The 19,590-nt window shown below is 33.9% G+C and overlaps 2 protein-coding genes across 3 annotated transcripts; one reads left to right on the forward strand and one right to left on the reverse strand.

The window, feature by feature from the left end:
* Nucleotides 1-7,348: 7,348 nt before the first annotated feature.
* LOC111375995 (peter Pan-like protein) lies at nt 7,349-12,639 on the reverse strand. 2 transcript variants are annotated; one of them, XM_022998922.1, is made up of 8 exons: nt 12,471-12,639; nt 11,156-11,201; nt 10,893-11,072; nt 10,023-10,253; nt 9,725-9,817; nt 9,458-9,645; nt 8,299-8,492; nt 7,349-7,732 (listed from the first exon to the last, which is right to left on the reverse strand). In XM_022998922.1, exons 2-8 carry the CDS (start codon nt 11,171-11,173, stop codon nt 7,614-7,616), a joined length of 1,023 nt encoding a protein of 340 aa, XP_022854690.1. In that variant the 5' UTR covers nt 11,174-11,201; nt 12,471-12,639; the 3' UTR covers nt 7,349-7,613. The 2 variants fall into 2 exon arrangements, with proteins under 2 accessions (XP_022854690.1, XP_022854691.1); XM_022998923.1 differs by lacking the exon at nt 12,471-12,639 and adding an exon at nt 11,283-11,301.
* A 1,448-nt stretch (nt 12,640-14,087) lies between these two features.
* Nucleotides 14,088-19,044, forward strand: LOC111375962. The gene is made up of 9 exons (XM_022998884.1): nt 14,088-14,143; nt 15,581-15,672; nt 15,790-16,176; nt 16,343-16,573; nt 16,694-16,747; nt 16,840-16,917; nt 16,969-17,298; nt 17,481-17,852; nt 17,948-19,044. Exons 1-9 carry the CDS (start codon nt 14,088-14,090, stop codon nt 19,042-19,044), a joined length of 2,697 nt encoding a protein of 898 aa, XP_022854652.1.
* The last annotated feature ends 546 nt before the right edge of the window (nt 19,045-19,590 follow it).

Below are 19,590 nucleotides of genomic sequence, written 5' to 3' on the forward strand. Positions count from 1 at the left end.
CGAGTATTACGATCAAATGAAAATGTATTTGGCCGAATTAATCAAAGGAGATGCGTATACTTGTCCTATAATGGCTAAGCCTAAATCGTCAGGTAAGGATGAACCTATAAAAGATGAAAACAAAAAGGCTAGAACGTTCTCGTTCGATGTAACAAAAGCTGACTTTATATTTGATAAACTATATAAGGATAAGCAGATAAAGTTGAGCGATAAACATAAGTTGCCAATCCCTGAACAAATCAAGGGTAAAAAACATTGTAAGTGACATAATGCATGGTCACATTTGACTAACAACTGTTTGGTTTTTCGCCATGTGTTACAGGACGCCATTGAATCAGGACGAATTACGTTCGAGGATAAGAAGAAGATTGCAATGGATGAAAATCTTTTTCCACAGCCACTTGGGGTGAACATGGTGACGACTGGTATAAAAAACAAGTTGTCAAAATTCAAGTTGGTTGTAGACAACGGAGAGGAAGACCCTGGGCTACACCCCAGTGTCTTTGAACATATCAAAGGGAAGGAGCCTAAAAAGGATGAAGACGTTCTGTGTGCAAGATGTAAAGGAGAAGTGAGTGCAAATACAGAGAAATCAGGGATATGGCAGCATCACCATCGCCCTAGTTTTCTCCCAAACGCTCAGCCTGTTAGAGGGCGAGGTACATCATTTTATAGGGGACCGCCTTTTGAGAGGCAGTTCAGGTCAATAAATAATGGGAGAACATTAAGGCCGCAACCTCACCAACCAAATATATGGCATTCGTTCCAGTATAATGCAGGAAGGGTGATACCCTTCAACGAGATGACTAGAACCCAACAAAGGAGTTTTCAACGGAATTATGGACGAACGATGAGACAACAACAGGGAGTGCCACGTCCTAAGGCGCCTAAACTACTTGAGGTAGCCAATGAAAATGTTCTCGAAAATAGTGAAGAGACCGGTAAGGTGAATCGATGGAAGAATTGCCAGAGAGTTCTTCTGGGAGATCGAAGTTTAAGCGAGACAGAAGGGATGAAGAAGATCCAGATCAGCCCCTTATTATTCATTTTGGTACGTTACCTCCTGTCATGGCTAATAACTATTTACTAGCTAATGAATTCAAGAACAAAGAGAAATAAGAAGAAGAAAGGGAGGATAACGAAGAAGAAGCATGTGTGATGGAATGTAAAGACGGCCAAACTTCTAGAGGGGCCTACAATGATGAAGAGGATGATGGTATGACGAACATCGAATAGGAAATTAATCTGGAAGCAGAAAGAAGAAAGAGAGGAGTATCGCGTAATACCCTGTTGAAGCAACTACATAGAGAAGGTGTTCGTGAAGTGGATTTGTTGGGAGAACCATCTGGGCGTTCTTTCGATTATTAAGTGTTGCATGGGACACCCAAGAGAAAAAGGAGAGTACCTCACTCTGAAAAATATGGGTCACCTCCAAGAATATTGCCTCGTCCCACAGGTTGGGTAACCGAAGAAGAAACATTAGAAAACAATAAAAAGGAAATTCGGGAAGTGAAAGCTCAGTGCGACATACTGCACGTTGACTTATCACAAAAAAATAATTCAACAGAGAACAAGCAGGAAGTGAAAATAGATGCTGCCGAAAATGTTATTTTTAAGAGACCAGCCATGAAGTTAACTAAACACTTGAGGCTATTGTACGTTAAGGCTATAGTTAACGGTATACCTGTGGCGAAAGTACTTATCGATAATGGAGCAGCTATAAACACTATTCCATCTAAGATGATGAGAAAATTTGCAAAGACAGAAAGTGATATGATTCCAACAGAAGTCATCCTTACAAGTTTCAATGGAGGAGCAACTTCAGCTAAAGGGGTTATGCCATTGGACATAACTGTAGGGACAAATCTAGGACCATAGTCTTCTTTGTAATAGATGGTCCTACTAGTTACAATGTGTTATTAGGAAGGGATTGGATACACGAAAGTTTCTGCATACCTTCATCGCTCCATCAATGCCTGATTTTCTGGAATGACAAGGGTGAAGCAGAAGTGGTGCAGGCAGATCATATGCCTTTTGTCGCAGAAGCAAACTCAGTGAAAAGGTTCATGTACGAATGAAATTACGGACCTGTCAGAGTAGTCCAAGATGGAGAAGAAACTCAAATTGTTGCACAGAGCGAAGAGTCGTTTTCATTAGATGCACTCACTGAAATGTTCTGTCAAATGAGGCCAAACATAGTGGCCCTAGAAGAGCCAGTAATTGGCAAAAAAGTAATCAAGGAGTTTTAAATGAGTTGTAAGCAACAAAGGCAAATGATCGATGTTCAGGCCTTCAAAGCCAAATTAATTGCTTTCAATAAAAAATGTAAAGACAAGATGAAAGAAAAGCAGCCTTGAAAGTATTGTGAGACAAATTGACAGTGTTCGAGTTGGAACAAAATATTGGCCGAGAAATCAACAAGGTGGATTGTTTAAAAGAAGAAGTGCCTATAAGGGAAATGGATGGAGCACCAAGTGGTGGAAAGTATGCTCTCAACCACAGTTGGGTGAATCAAAGGGGCCCACTGCCAGTGGGAGATGCACCATTCTTCAGTTGAGATTGAAGAGAAGTCATGCCTCTATAAAACGCAGCTAAAAAGAAGGAACATAAGTTCAAAGACCTACCATGCGCCAATTCATGCGCTATGGGTAAGTAGCTCATAGAAGGTTTCATACTTGGCACGCAGAGAATATATTTACAGAGCTAAATTTGAAGAAATGTCACACGCTCAGTATGGGAAGATTCAGCACTCGAATGATTATAAAATCCTTGCATGCTTGAATAGGACTCAGTAAGTTTCTTGTCAAATTTCGAGCCAACACTGGAAATCAAGATACCAGGAAAGATGGTATCGCCCAAAGGCGAAAGATTTACTAGGGCTCCAACGTTCCTTAAAGTAATAGACATGGGACCAAGAGGGAAAACGAAGGTATTATATTCAAAAGACCAAAAACTCAAAGCAATCGAAAAAAGCAATGGGTCGAAAATTGGGGGTTGAAGAGCGATTTCGAATAAGTCTAAAATCCTAGCACGATCAAAAATCGCCTTGGTAGGGCCATGATTTACAAGACGTGCATGCCATCTACGAAAAATAACATCAGCTTTGGGCCAAGTGTGAATACTTTTTTCGCGAATCGGCCTCAATGGCAGCGAGTTTAGGAACGGAGGGTCTTGAGTGTAAGGGAACAGCTGGCCCACCGCCACTTGTCCAACGGCTTCGACATTATTAAATGATGGACCCAGATAGAATTGATTGAGGTTAGCATTGGCTTGTGCAAGGAAGTTTGAATTTACATACGGCCTAGTAAGGATTTTCTGGAAATCTTCGAAACTAAAAGAATCATCAGATTGAGTTTGTGAAATCGCCGTTGGGTGCAAAGTACAGTTTTGTTAAGATTTGCCTGAGAAACGTAGCAGAGAAGCAAGAAGATGAACAGTTAAAATAGTGAGGAGGATGTGCGAAATATAGAGACGTGGTTTAGTGGTGCGATGAAATGACGTGTCTTTTAGGTTTATAAGGGTTTGTAACGTTGCACCTTTTCAGGCTATAGAAGGAAATAATGATCGAAATTCTTGGGAATTTCAAATGTTGCTGGAAAATACGAAGTGAATATGACAAAGATTAATAATTGGTATTAATTCTGCCATATTGGGGGGTAATTGTTGACACACTAAAAGTGCAGCCCAAATCAAATGGCCCAAAGAGTGAAGCCCAATTAGAGAGTCCAGGATAAATGTCCAAACAGGATTATTGATGAATGCAGTGGAAGCCCACGAACACAGTAACATCATCGCCCAAGCTTGCAAGACACCCAGAATCTGAGCGGATGGAGTGCCTTACGGTCGCCCAGAGCGATGACCCCGTTTTCGCCCAAACCTTCGAATCGCTCAAGATCTTAGCAAACATAAAATATTATGATTATTCAGAATAGTAGTTATTGAAGCAGTTATTGAGTAATCTTATCACATTTCACGACTCAAAGAGCCCAGTTGAAGGAGGTTGAATGACAAAGAGTAATGGCAGCAGTTAGAGACGGCAGTTCCACGACAAGTTAGCCACCATAAAGAAAGTGGGTAGTTATAAAGAAATCAAGCAGTTTTCAAGTGGTTTGTCACGAGGAAATTATCAAGGGAATATAAAAAGGAAGAGAAGACATAGAGAAAAGGGTCCAATTCAAATACTCTCAAACAGAAAATATGTAATTTTAATTTCTTAGCTTAAATTTAAACACTTCTTTTAGTACTCGTGTGACTACGCCCCTTGGAGGCATTCTGTTTATTTTTAATTGTAAATCATCGCCAATAAAACACCCTTTTTTGGGACTTTGTCTCAAGAGGTCTGTTCCTTACACAATTGTCTGATTCTTTTTTTAATTGTTAGCGACTACCCGCGCGAAACACTTATAAAGCCCTTATTTGAGCCCCATTTGGGGGAAAAAATACATTTTGAATAATATATTAATAAAGAATGTATGATTAAAAGTTGATGAAATATTTTGAATTTGCGTGTAATATTATTTTACTGAAAAACGTGTAATTGAAAATAAATTTTAAAAAAATAAATTTTTAGAAGAATGGAACTCAAATAAGGGCAAAAAGGTCACTTTGTCAATAATATATTAAGTAATCCATAAGCATAATTAAAAGAAAATAAAAAATAAAAAAATGGATCTCTCTCTTCACATACTCTTGTTTCTAACTACTTATAGAAAAGTTAAATAAAATTCACTGTAGTTACAATAGTGTTCGAGACTTCTATTGCAGCTAAACAGTAATTTCACTGTAGATATCAGTCATATCCATTTTTTCTTACTCAAAAGGACAGTGAAGTCATTTCCCCACGCAAACTCAGACACAAGCTTTCTTCTTCATCATCATTATTTTCTTCTATCACTTCCTCTTCAATTCTTCTCTTGTTTTTTCTGTGATTAATCTCTTCGTGCAAAATTCTCATAAATAGAGAGGTAAATCCTGGCATGCCGTTTTTCTCAGATTATGATTTTGTTTATTAAAGATTCTACATGCAAATTTTTTTATTTCGAGTGAATAGAGAGGTATATCCTCGATTTTATCTGATAATTATAATTTTGTTTATTCGATTCACAATTTTGGATTTGTGTGAATAGAGAGGTATATTCTTGGTTTAATGTAAATTAAAATGCTTATTAGCTTGTTAATTCATTTATGTCTCTTGTATATGTCATGCATTATCAATTTTGGCAAAAATCGTGAAGTATGGCTTCTTGTAGCAATCTTGGTCTAGAGTCTCCGCACAGGCAGAGTCCGCAAAACCGCGTGCTGACTCCCATAAAATTATAAATTATCTTCCACTTATATTCTCACAATTTTAAATCTAATTTTTACTAATTGTCAGAAAAAAATCATGCTAAAAAATTTAATTCAAAATTCAAAAGCATGTTAGGATTATGACAAGAAAACTAAAATCTCTACATCACGCTAATAAAGACATATTAAATACAATAATCGTACAACGCACGTGGCATCGACTAGTGTTATATTAGTAAAGAGAGTTGCTATTGTTAGTAAAATTTCGTGACATATGGAAACACTAATTCTGACGTCTTGTGCCTGCATTGCAATGTAGATAGCCATTGTCTTTTTTTATACTTGGTGCAGTTATGGTCCTAATTGTGGGTCATCAAGATGAGGAGATTTTAATAAGTATTGACTTGAAATTACCAACTACATTCAAGAACGTAACAATTCATTCGAACTTCATTCATTAGGTTCAAATTCATGTTGATGACATTATCGTCTAATGCATCCAAGGGGATGAGGTTGGAAAGCTCGATGCAGGATTTTGGAGCTTTTAATAACCGAATTTCTGTAGACAGGTCTATTGAGTCACTCCAATTGGAGCAATTTGATTTTATTAGATGATTATGTAATTCCTAAATTAATTTTGAAGCTTATTCAAAGAACATTAGTTTTTTTGGATTTTTTTATTAGCCCGTCCATATTTTTGTAATTAAAATTTCTCTTTAATGACCAATTAAATTTTTAAGTAAAGTTTTGGTATTGGAGATCACAAGTTTCGATTCTTTTTATCCATCATTGTTAGAAATTTCATGTATCATCAAGTTTTAAATTTTAAAATATAGTACAAATAAATTATTTATTCAAAGAACAAGCTACATTTATTTTTTAGACAGCGTGCACAATTTTTCTGTTGGAATTTTGTATCGAAAATTGGTTGTGACCAATTTCATATGATTATTTAAGTGGAATTCGTTATTTGGTGAATGAAAAATTAAACCAAATGTAAACCACTTAATACTTGAAATTGTTGAAAAATCGTATAGAATATTGTGGAATATTCTATAAATATGTGGATGAAAAGATGTGTCTTTTCATATGAAAGATCATGACTCTTAGTATGGGTATGATTAATTTCCAATAATTGTGTCTCTTAATGAATAGAAATAAATTCTAAGAGATGTAACTCTTGGTATGATTGTATCTTTTGACATATCTTTTCAACTACTATATAGAGAGCCTATATGTTTGAATTTTATGATTAAAGAAATCTATGAAAGTCAATAGATAGTTCCATATCATTCCATTCCATGCTTACACTTTAGTTTGCATAAAACACTTGCATCAAAGTCATGGTTATGGTAGAGAAGGAACTCCGTTCGAGTTCGTTGGTGAAAATCATTTGGAGTGCTCCTATGACTTGACGTGATCGTTGTATCATAGGAGATGATTGCCAAAAAACCGTTAGCACCAATGCGGGGCAAATTCATTTTAAGGACAAAGTGTCTAACACTTCCCTCGGTCGATCGCATCACTCGCATCTCACATTGATTCTTTCTGATTTCTTTATTCGTATTTGATTTCAGAAAATTAATAACATTCTTTTAATTTCATTTAGCTTTGACAAAAAGAAAGAAAATGATTGAATCTATCGTGTCATCTTCCCAAATCCATTTCGATAAGACGATATTGCGTTTAGATTTCATGAACATAAATGACATGTCTTTGTGAATATGATACCCACAATATCGGTGTAATTTTCCAACATTTTCTACCCAAAAAATTACGTCTTAGAAGTTTACCATTTCGTTAAGGGCCAACTTTTCTAACCGTAATCAATGCCGACCTTCATTTTATCTTACTTTTCTTTTTAGAAAATCAACGAGAAAATAAATAAATATTAAATGAATGGTTCGGCCATATGCCTTGCATAATCCGACTAGTTTTACAATATTCCAATCTACAACTCCATTTAATTACTTAGATTTACATTTTAATGTTATTTTTCATAAATATAAAATAAAATAAAAAGATTCTAGACAAATTCGAATTAATAATAGAAGAGCATGTATAAACATTTGTATAATTCCGTCAACCACTCCATTCTTTTTGTAATCCGATTGTCAAGTTAATATTTGAAAACATTTGTTAAACCTCACAAATATAAACAAATCAAAGATTGGCAAAGGCCAAGTAACACAAAATTATAGTATTTAATTTATCAAATGGTATTGCAAACAATAAAAAGCCGAAACGGCAACCAAGGAAAGAAAGTTACATCCGCTTTACAGATGTTGAGAGCTGCACCAATTAACATGAATTCGCACACTTACTCACTAATCTTCTTCCACGCCATTGTCTTTTTCTTCCTCGCTCTCTTGCTCTTCGTCCCTGTCATCCTCGTTCTCTCGCTCTTCATCATCAGTTTTCTGGTTTTTATAAGACCCGTGATTTCCTGGAAGGACCAAATGACAACAATAAAGAATCAACGCACAAGCTACACGTGATTGAATGCAATCATATGTCATGATGAATTTATTCGAATATCGGATTTGAAAATAAAATAATGTCAGCAAGAAAACGAAGCATGCCAAACCAGTCGATATCACAAGTTTGAGATGAACAGAGAAAACATTATCGAAAAGAGGCATGAAGATTTAAGCATTGCGACACTTTTTCATTTATGTTCCACCCGTAAACAAAGAGGAGAGAACTGAAAAATTATCCATAATTACCTTTGGGAGAGTTCAAAACAATCAAATCGCTTTCATAATTTGCATGTTCCTACTCCTATTGCATGTCTACAACATACCAATAAATGACACTAAAGCTTACGGAATGCTGAAGCTGCAAATTGCAATTCAGACTTGTCCGCTTATTGACCAATTAAAGAACAACGTAGGAATTTTTATTTTTATTTTTTAAATTCCTGTCCAGATGCAAGATGACTGATTTCTTGAATATCTGAACTTCGTTAAGCTGACTAGTTGATAGAAATTTTTTCAGTTGAGATTAGCATACCATATTCGCTGAATATTACTCCTCCAGAACACAGTCCTTCCTCAATTTTGATGAGCTGAAGTGTCAGCCTAGGTCCAATCTCTTGAAGCTTAACAGCACTTTTATTAGAAGCTCGGTTAACTCTACCAAGGTCAGTTGCTAGACTTACAGTTGCAGCTTCATCATCCACTTCACTTTCTGATCCATAACCAGCCCTTCATAGAACCATCGTAACAAGTAACTAAACCATAAGAGGAAAACAATCGCTAATACATTTTAATTACTCAAAGCAACAACGAATATAAGCAAGTTGGAATAATATTTACCCCATAATAGCCAAATCTGTCTATCCATAATTACAAAATATGTAATCTTCTTTAGGAATTCCCCCATTATCAAGTTACAAAAAGAATTTAACTTCACGCACAAAAGTTCAAAAGTCACTTCCACTCAAATTTCACTTTAGTATTAAGAGATAAAATCCTACAAAAGCTTGTCTTGTCCCATTATTCCTAAGATCGTCATGTCACTTAACCTTCCAACAGACTTCGATAATGAAAAGGGCATTGCATTTCCATAAGCCACAGAAGACAAAACCGAAAAAATTACTCCAACATTACATAGAAGACAGGAGATATGTTACCCAAAAATGAGGATAACGTATATGACAACTCGTAACATTTTCTCCCCCCAACATGGCTTTCATAATTGACATTATAGAATAATCCAAAACCAAAAAGGGTAATAACGACGAATAATATGAAAAGTAGAGTCCAAATATTAAGTATTGACTCGATCAGGAATGGACAAAAGGAATAGTCAGAGGCATGTTCAAGCAATGAACCCAAAGTCATCTATAAAAAACACGACAGAGAACAAGATACAAAGTACAAGCACATTTCCTTTTGTCTGAGAGAGAAGGGACATAATTGACATTATAGAATAATCCAAAATCAAAAAGGGTAATAACGACGAATAATATGAAAAGTAGAGTCCAAATATTAAGTATTGACTCGATCAGGAATGGACAAAAGGAATAGTCAGAGGCATGTTCAAGCAATGAACCCAAAGTCATCTATAAAAAACACGACAGAGAACAAGATACAAAGTACAAGCACATTTCCTTTTGTCTGAGAGAGAAGGGAAGAGAGAGAGAGAGAGAGAGAGAGAGAGAGCTTACTTTGTCACAAAATCGCTCACATCTTGAAGATTACTCAAATCAGGCACCTGATGGTTTTGCACAAACTTCCTGATTCTACGTGAAACATCAACAGGCTGTAATCTAATAGAGTAATGACGAAAGTCAATAAGCTTCGTCTCTTTGTTGTAATTCAGTAATACAATCCTTTGGCATGAAGAAAGATTGACCTGAAATATATACAATTATAAGAGACACAGCTGCATTTGAGCTATAATTAGAATTGAGTGAGGGAGTTTCTTCACTGACAGTGTTCACATCTATGGCAGGAAATATGTTTTGAAACATTATAGTAGTGAGCTTCAGATGTTGCTCCCCAGTTCCAAAACCAGAAAGAACAATCTACAACATTCAAACACGAGAAATACTTCCATGAGGAACACGAGCAAAAAATAAAATAAAATACCAGCAGTCAGTATATGAATGTGAACATAACATAAAGCACCCAAAGGTTCCAACATTTTGTCAGACATGAAGAGATAGATGTATGCACATCTTTTGGTTGCACACAGCATTCAATTTTGTTCGAGGATTAATGTGAACCTACCAAGGGTGAGTTTTTGAAAAGATCTTGGGGGCATCTCGGACGCAATTGACTTTGAGCAATATCAGCTGCCAATGAGTATTCATTTATTTTAAATGTAAGCGTTGGACCCTGGGGTGTCCTAGCAACCCTCAAGTATGGCGCCGAGTCAGTTTTAGACAAAATGAGAAAATGTGTCACACCCATAGGCCCTGAAACATTCAAGAAGTCTTTGAGATTATTTCGCCTTTTTTCCTGTGATCACATGAATATCAAGTTAGCAAACTGAAGATCAGACAGAATTCACTATGCATCTAAAGCTTCAAGAATCATGCTCTTGATTGTATCTTGCAACAATACTGTTGGTACTAAAAAAATCACCGTTATTAAATACAACCAAATACAAGAATTACAGCCGTATAAACTGAAATAAAAGGGGGAAAATAACTTTAATGCTAATGCATATCCTCATTTTTAATAATATACGAGTTGAAAAATAATATAAAACATTGGCATTGAGCAATCACTTTATCTTAATGTAGTACCTCATCTCATGAATGTTTGATGTTTATCTTCATGGATAACAATTACAAGCCTAACATAAAATGAATTGGTATTATATAATTCCATTGAGGGCTTGGGAATTAAGAAAAGCAGTATATCAACCTCTAAAAGATTCAATTTTCTACAAGTATCGAGTACCAAATTTCAAGTGAGCTGTCAGCTGTACTAGTTGAAAACCTCAGTTCCTTCGTTGTTACATACTTTTATTATTATTTTCAATTTGTTTATAGAGCTACTAAGATTATTTTTCCAAGTAATTATCCTTGCAACTTTTACAGATGTGCTAATCAATTCTTTATAGAATTTTCCATAGAATTCCAAGGCGCTCACCTTGAGCTTGAGAGCAGTAAAAGGAAGCATCAATTTTCTCAAATCCATCTGCAGTTGTCGAAGAGGACCAGGCAATTTCCCCCTAGAAAACACAAAACTCTTCGGAATCTTGTCTCCAGTTATATGATCCACACTTGGCTGCTTCCTGGTGATCTGCCTAACAAACGGTTTTCTCTTCTTCTACATTTACAATTCATAATGTACAACATAAGGCATAAGAAAAATCAATTGTATATAAACAAGTATATTATTTCGTGGCTTACGTTTCTGAAACGAGCCATGTCTCTAACTGAGTTTCACTCGATTAAACTGCCACAAAACCAAAATATTAGAAAAATAGGGATGCAATTATCACCGATTGCATAGAGAAGTACGAGAATTCAAGAGTACCTCTTGATGGGTAACTCCAATCAATTAGGGTTTACGATTTCTTGAAGAAAGGGTTTTATATTGGGGGTTTCAATGTAAAAGTCGCATTGAGAAAAGATTACTTCAATCACCAATGGGAAATAGATTTTAACAAAGAAGCGGGAATGGGATGAGGTTCTAGAATCTAGATTGGCCCATACTCGAACCCAATAAGCCCAATTAAACTCAAATATAAAGTTCTTAAATAATTAAATCAAAATTAAAAATAAAAATAAAAATTTAATGATACAACAACTTGATAAATTTTGTCATATATTTCTTTTCTTTAACTTTATCTAGTTATAAATTTCACCTGATAAACACTAGTTCACAAGCATGACATTGAAACATTCTAAGTTATTACAGACTTGATCATACACAATCACAGTTAAGACATACATGATCACAGAATTATTAATTACAAATGTTAAGACATACATGGTCACATTTAATAATTTACAATTAACCGATCACGGTCGCTTATTTTTCCATGGAACAAATCATACTATTTCTATTTGTCACAAATCACAGTATTTCCGTTCTTTTTAAGTTTAGAATATCACTTTCGAATTTGATTTAAAAAATTTATAATTTCATTAAACAAAAAATACAGAACGTTTGAAGTATATGTGTGTCACCTCTCTAGAAGTAACTACACAATTCATTATCCAAAATTATGAAAATTTCTTTTCCTCTACATCTGAACCCCCTATGACCATGCCCCAACTCAATTGAGAGCATATCAGTCTCCTCCTTTTCCTTCAAAATAGAAGATGATACTCCATTAACAATTCCGTTCATTTTAACAGATTCTACAGATAATGATGCGGTAGCCGAATCCTCACAAGCTAAACACTGAATTTGAAATCTAGAATGACGTTTCTTGTTCAAATTCAAAGTAAAACAAGGTGTTGCCAAGAAACCTTCCGCAATTGAAGAATCGAAATCGTAACCCAATGGCTCCAAACTCGAGAATTATTTATATCAACACTAAATGCTTCAAGCCTCTAAAAGCGCGGAGCAGAAAGAACAAAAATGGGGTAACAGAAGAGCAACCCAAATGAATAATCACTATTGTAAGCTGAAGAAAACAGAACCCCAGTGAAAAATGAAGAGTAGCCAGTAGAAACCAAAATTCCAAATCAATCTTAGCACAAATTATAGACTTACATACTAAAATTCCAGTGGAGGAATTCGGCGGCAGTAGGCGGCACGGCAGACGGCAGGTCACAGACTCACAAGCAAGTTCACGGGCAACGGCGGCAAGGGGCGATGCAGAGAGAATAAGAGAAACGGGAAATTTGGTGAAAATTGAATTTGTCGATAATTCAATCTGATTAACCAGGGTTTTGGATTTTGGACCATTACCAATGGGCCTAATCTTATGAAAAAAGGGGCCCCGAAACAATTTAAGCCCACTTCTTTTAAAAAAAAAACCCAAACCAATAACACTTCCATCTTCTACATTTCCTCGACGATCAGACTGCCCCTGCACCATTTCAGTCTCCTGGTCTACTGATGTCGGATGCTAATTCTAAGATTACAACTTAGAATAATAATTTGACCTGTAACTTATCCCGCCAGTTCGAGTTATTATGAAGTTAAATCAATTATACTAAGAACCTATCATCTTTTGCAGGCTTTAAGGAAGGAGCCATTGACTGTTTATCGTTATGGAAAGCAGACTAGGAGTTTTCAATTTATTTCTGATTTGGTAAAGACAGAATTATTTTTCCTCATCGAATATATGATTTTTCTATATGGATATCTACTACCTCTTAAAATAAAGGCTTTAATATTACTATTCATTTATGTCACATTGCTTTTCACACTACATCCAACTTATCCGATTTTGCTACAGTAGTTTATTAATGTAAGAAAATGGGACATGCTTTCTTCTCTAGACCACATAGCCTACTTCTTTTACTACTTTTCTACTGTCTCTACATCCGCCCTTGTACAATTATTGTGGGCCCACATTCATTTCTCAATTTCAGTGAGTAGGAAAATTATTTGTTACAAATTTGACTTTATGGCATGGTGCTGGTAAATGTTATGAATTCCCACTTTATCCTCAATATCAAAATTGATTGAAAATAATGTGAAGCATTAAGTTAAGGGTATTTTTGACAAAATGATTATTAAAGTTAGGGTGTCATGGTCTTTTCAATTTTTATATAATAAATGCAGTCTATCATTGTCTGTAAAATGTATAATGTGAATTTTGATTCCAATCTGCTTTATCTAAATCATTTCTCACGAAAATTGTTTTCGTCTGTCGTGTTTCTTCTTCATTGTTTATCTTCATTATTTATCTCTGCTTCTCTGTAAAACGAGAAAACACCTTTGGAATAGTATAGAAATTAGACACCGGTAATATTTTTTTACAAAGAAACTTTTTTATTTGTATTGTAGATTATGGACGATTTTAGCTTCCACTTTTTTTTTTTTAGATTTGAACTAAATTTTTTTGCTGTTTATGTGTATAGGTTAGATTACATTAGTTATCTTGTGGAATCGAAGGCTGTGGTGGAGAGATCTTTGTCAGGTAAGGGTTTTGAAATTATTATTATTATTATTATTTTTTTGGTCCAATTGATGTTTTGTGCTTCTATGTATAAAATTTTCGAATATGTATGTACTATGTGATTTCATAACTTCCTATGCAAGGATCTCAAATTTGAGCCTCGTGCTTTTAAAGTTGAGGTGATTTTAAATTTTTTACCCAAACCTTATAAACCTAATTCAATCATTTGCCTTCTCTTGTCTTTACTTTACTAATTCTAAATGGAGAAGAAGGAACTCATCGAGATTCGAGAACAAAAGAAAAAGGAAAACAGGAAGTATTTGACCATCTTTATATTTGGATACCACTTCAAACAATAAAAGTCATAAAAATGGAGAAGTGGGAAAATGCAACAAGAAACTAAAGCTGGGGAAAATTGGTTTTTTGTAATATACGGTGAGACATGAAATCTTTATTTGAAGAATTACTTTAGTTATATACTTTTTCATTAAAAAAGATACTTGGTTAGAGCTCTTTGAGGCATCAATTCATCGATTGAAATCTTTTATTACCTTCAATAGAATATCGAAAGGTGGATACTAAATACTAATGAATTTTAGGAAGAACTTGAATTGATACAATCAAATCTTCAAACTTAATAACATGGAATACTATGTGCCATCATTTTTTGTTTTTATTTTCATTAGTTAATTTATTTTATGTTCAAACCAGTTTGTGGTTATGTTTTTGTCCTTTTTTAACGTCTAAAAGAACAATTTGATTTCAAGAAGCGAACAATATATTTGGTAGCATGCCATGGTATTGACATTTTCTTTTTGTTAATAGTCTTTTGTATGAAGTGCTAGAGGACACTAGGTGGCCTATTTTTTGTATCCTTTGTGGATCTATCTAGCATTTATCTTTTAATAAAAACATAAGATAAACATGATAATATTTCAGATGTGCTTGACACTATTTTCTACGTTCCGATGATGTAGGACAACAGTGTAATCTTTTGGTAATGGCAATTTCTACGTAATTCAGGTATAGTTTCTTTAAACAATATCAATTTTACACTAATTTTTTCAATTTTTCTTAGTGATATGTGGAATATCTCTGAATATTTTTTATCAACAACTTTCAGTTCTTTTCTTGACTATTTTGTGTATTTCCAATTTTCAACTTGTATATTTTTGCTTCATTACTTTCAATTGCTATTCTGATTCTTTTGTGCACTGCCAGTAGTCAACTTATGAATTTATTAAGTTCATGATTTTTGATGAATTACTTACATTATAGATTTAGAAAAATATTGGATGTGTAGGTTGATTGGGTGGGAGCAAAATCACTAAAATTAGAGATGAAAACCTCGTTCCTTTTTGGAAGTCTTTCTCTTCTTCATCTTCAATAGTAGTATAACAAAAATATTTACAAAATAATAATAGTATTTATGTTTTAAAAAAACTCTTCATTTTACAAAAATCATATGAAAATAGTATTGTTTTTTTCCTCTTGCATTTAAATTTTACAAGTCTTATTAAAATTTTATTTAATCAATATTTGAGGCAGCAATGTTTATGTTTATTACTATTGCATTCAAGTAAACGATTTTTGTGATTAAACTTGAGCTTTATGCATGTTTTTAATGTTGTGAAAGTCTGATTAACTTGTGTTTGTCAATTTTTTTTCCTATTGTGGAAATTGAGTAGTATTAATATATATATTTTTTTGTTATTTCATTTACTAAAATGAATTTTTGTTTTCATTAAATTAGAGGTGAAGTTTTGTTCTCCATAAATTCTTCAAAAACATCTGCTGATCAAGAATCTAGATTTAGTAACATTGATGGTACTTCTCAAAATACAAGTAAATCATATACTGCATTTATTCGCCAATGACAAAATCAAAGACAGGCGGATAGGAGGAATCGAATTCAAACGTAAAAGGATAAATGATTCTACATTATTTGAAAAAATAATTTAGGTGCTTCCCATGCTCAGAAGTTTACAGTTCCTCCTATTTTCCAGGCTTCCACTTCAAATCAAGAATCGACTAATATTGTTCATTCTAAAGTACGAGGATTTTCTAACCTATTGAACATATCAACTAATGCATATGTATTACCGACATGGAACCACTGCGAACATTGTGGTGCACGAAAATTTTATAGAGAAACTAAATGGTTTTGTTGTTCTGATGGAAAAGTTAAAGTTTATGTGCCTGATTCACCGACTGAATTGTATGATTTATTTACTTCCAAAGAACCTGAATGCATGGAATTTAAGAAAATTGCACGTGGATATAATAACCATTTTGCTTTCACTTCGTTTGGTGTAAAATGTGATAAAGAACTTTTTAGAACATATAAAGGTATTTACACTTTCAGAGTTCAGGGACAAGTATATCTTTACGTGAATCAACTTATGCCAGAAAATAATAAGTCTTCTTATATGCAATTATATTTTTAAAAATCGTATGAAAATTTCAAAAATTTTTGTTGAATCTACTTTGATAATTTTGATTGAAATCTTGAAAGTAAATCCATATAGTAGATTCTTTAGGTCTTTAAGTAATATGACTAATGTGCATGACCATCCAATACAAATAAGATGCGATCCTGGACTTGATCAAAGAGTTGTCAATACTTCTTCGGCATCTCAAGTAGCTGTTGTATGGGTTGAGAATGATGACAATGCAAATATTCGTGCTCATGATATTACTATATATGGTCATTCTAGAGATTCCCATAGGGTTCATTATTATTATGGTTGTTATGATCCTTTGCAATAACCTTTACTTTTCCCATTTGGAGAATCTAGTTGGCATGAAGGTATTTAAAAATACCAAAAGACATATTTTGAAACTCAAAATTTGGCTAACTGCGTAGCTTTTCCTAGCGCAATAAATTTTGCAACCAAAATCATTGAAAAAGAGGCCGAAGGTTTGCTAATACATTTTTTTGTATGTTTTCTAACTTATATAAAGTAAGTGTTCTAGATGGATGTAAGATGCATTTTCTTTATCCTCATGCAGTGCTCAATGGAATGAAGAAACGATCTCAGGTTTCTTGTCGAGAGTACTATTCCTACAAGTTACAAATTAGACCTTCTGGTAAGTCTGTGTTACTTCACACTGGTAGACTTTTTCAACAATATGTTGTAGATATGTACGTTAAGATTGAAACTACCAGATTAGACTATTTTCGTAGCAACCAAAAGAAAATTTGTGCTGAACTTTATCAAGGTATTGTAGATAGTATTCAAAATGGAGAAACAAGAGGGTCAAAAATTGGTAAGAAGATTGTTCTACCACAGACTTTCACATATGGGCTTAGAGATATGCTCAAAAGATATTTAGATGTAATGACTATCGTTCAACGCTATGGAAAACCAGATATATTTCTAACTATAACTTGTAATCCAAATTGGCTTGAAATTACGGAAGAACTGAAATACAATGACGAAGTTCAAAATCGACCAGATTTAATTGCACGTATATTTATAACAAAATTAGAAGAATTAAAAAAGGATTTGTACAAAGAAAATATTTTTGCCCAGTTATTGCTCATATATACATGATTGAATTTCAAAAAAGAGGGCTTCCACATGCACATTTATTGTTGATTTTCAATTCTGCCCATAAAATTTTTTGCGCTGAACAAGTTGATATGATAGTGTCATGTGAAATTCCAAATAAGAATAAATACTTGCATCTTCATTCTGTAATTGCAAAACACAATATGCACGGTCTTTGTGAAAATCTTAATCCAAAAAATGTGTGTATGTTGGCAAGCAGTGGTTGTAAAAATAAATATCCTAAGAATTATTGTAACAGTAATATATTTGGTGATAACTCATATCCGTTGTATAGACGTCGTAATAATGGTATTTCTATTAAAGTGAGAGGTCAAATGTTAGATAATCGATGGGTTGTACCCTATGATCCTTATTTAAGTGCAAAATTTGACTGTCATACTAACGTTGAAGTATGTTCTTCTATTAAAGCAGTAAAGTATTTGTGCAAATATGTGTATAAAGGATATGATCGTATTAATTGTTTCACAGGCAGAAATGAAACGAACAAGGAAATTGATGAAATTTCTGCTTATCAATCAACTAGATGGAATCTTTCAATTTGTCAGAAATTTATCGTACTGTTTATACTTTACAACTTCATATTAAAGATCATCAACACGTAACTTACAATAATAAAGATGATTTATCTATTATTATTGGGAATGAGTATACGAGAAGAACAATGTTAACAGAATTTTTTCGGATGAATGAAGCAAATAAATTTGCTCGAACATTGTTGTATCGAGATTTCCCAACACATTTTGTGTGGAATGCAAATGAGAAAGTTTGGACTCCTAGAAAACAACACATTGTTATAAGACGAATTGTGACAGTTAATCCACCTAAAGGAGAACGATATTTCCTTCGTGTTCTTCTGAATCATATTAGAGGTCCAACATCATTTGACAGTTTTAAAATTTTAAATGGCGTAACTATTAATACATATCGAGAAGCAGCACTTTTACATGGTTTGTTAAAAGGGGATAATCGTTGTGAAGAATGTCTATCCGAAGCTATTATTTACAAAATACCTAATTCTCTAAGACGCCTTTTTGCAACACTTTTTACACTTTGCAGCCCTAATCATCCAAAGCTATTGTGGGATAAATATAAAGCCTATATGATTGATGATTATGTACATCGAAACATATATGTTGAAGATGCTGAAATACAAGTTTTGGAAGACATCAATTCTATATTAGAATCATTAGCTAAAAACGTAAATGATTACGGAATAGTTTCATTCTTCGTAAATATAGATGAGACTCAAAGATTGACAAGAATGGTTGCAGAGAAAACAATCAATTTCAATATTGAACGAGCCTTCAATTATGTAGAGCAATTAAATAAAGATCAACGATTTGCATATGATATAGTTATGGAAAAAATAAAAAATGAATCAAGTGGTACTTTCTTTATTAATGGTCCAGGGGGAATAGGGAAGACTTTTTTATACAAAGCTCTTCTAATTAGTGTAAGAAGTCAAAATTTCATTGCTTTGGCAACAGTGTCCTCTGGAGTTGCTGCATCTTTGTTGCCTGGAGGCCGCACAGCTCATTCAAGATTTAAAATTCCTTTGGAAACAATTGGTGAAGTGAATTGCTCTGTTAGCAAGCAATCAACTTTAGGAATGTTGTTGAAAATGTCTAGGTTAATAATTTAGGATGAAACACATATGGTAAATCGTTCTGCTATTGAAACTATAGACAGAATGCTTAAAGATATTTCTGATTGTAACTTGCCTTTCGGTGGGAAAGTAATAGTTTTTGAAGGGGATTTTCGACAAGTTCTACCAGTGGTGCCGAGAGGGAAAAAAAGATGTAATGAAAGCTAGCTTGGTTTTTTCAGACCTATGGCCTTCCTATTTACATTTATCATTGGTTAAGAATATGANAAAAAAAGATGTAATGAAAGCTAGCTTGGTTTTTTCAGACCTATGGCCTTCCTATTTACATTTATCATTGGTTAAGAATATGAGAGCAAAGTTAGATCCTATGTTCTGTACTTACTTAGAATTGGAGATGGAACAGAAGAAGAACATACTTGTAACTGCGTTATGCTTCCGAATAGTATAATTCTACCATTTGAAGATGAAATCACATGTTTAAAAATTTTGATACATCATGTTTTTTCAAATATACAAACATATGCTGACAATCTACGTGATATGGTAAATAGAGTTATTCTAATGCCTACGAATGAATGTGTT

Source organism: Olea europaea, unplaced genomic scaffold (assembly GCF_002742605.1).
Source record: "Olea europaea var. sylvestris unplaced genomic scaffold, O_europaea_v1 scaffold1435, whole genome shotgun sequence".
Classification (NCBI taxonomy): Eukaryota; Viridiplantae; Streptophyta; class Magnoliopsida; order Lamiales; family Oleaceae; genus Olea; species Olea europaea.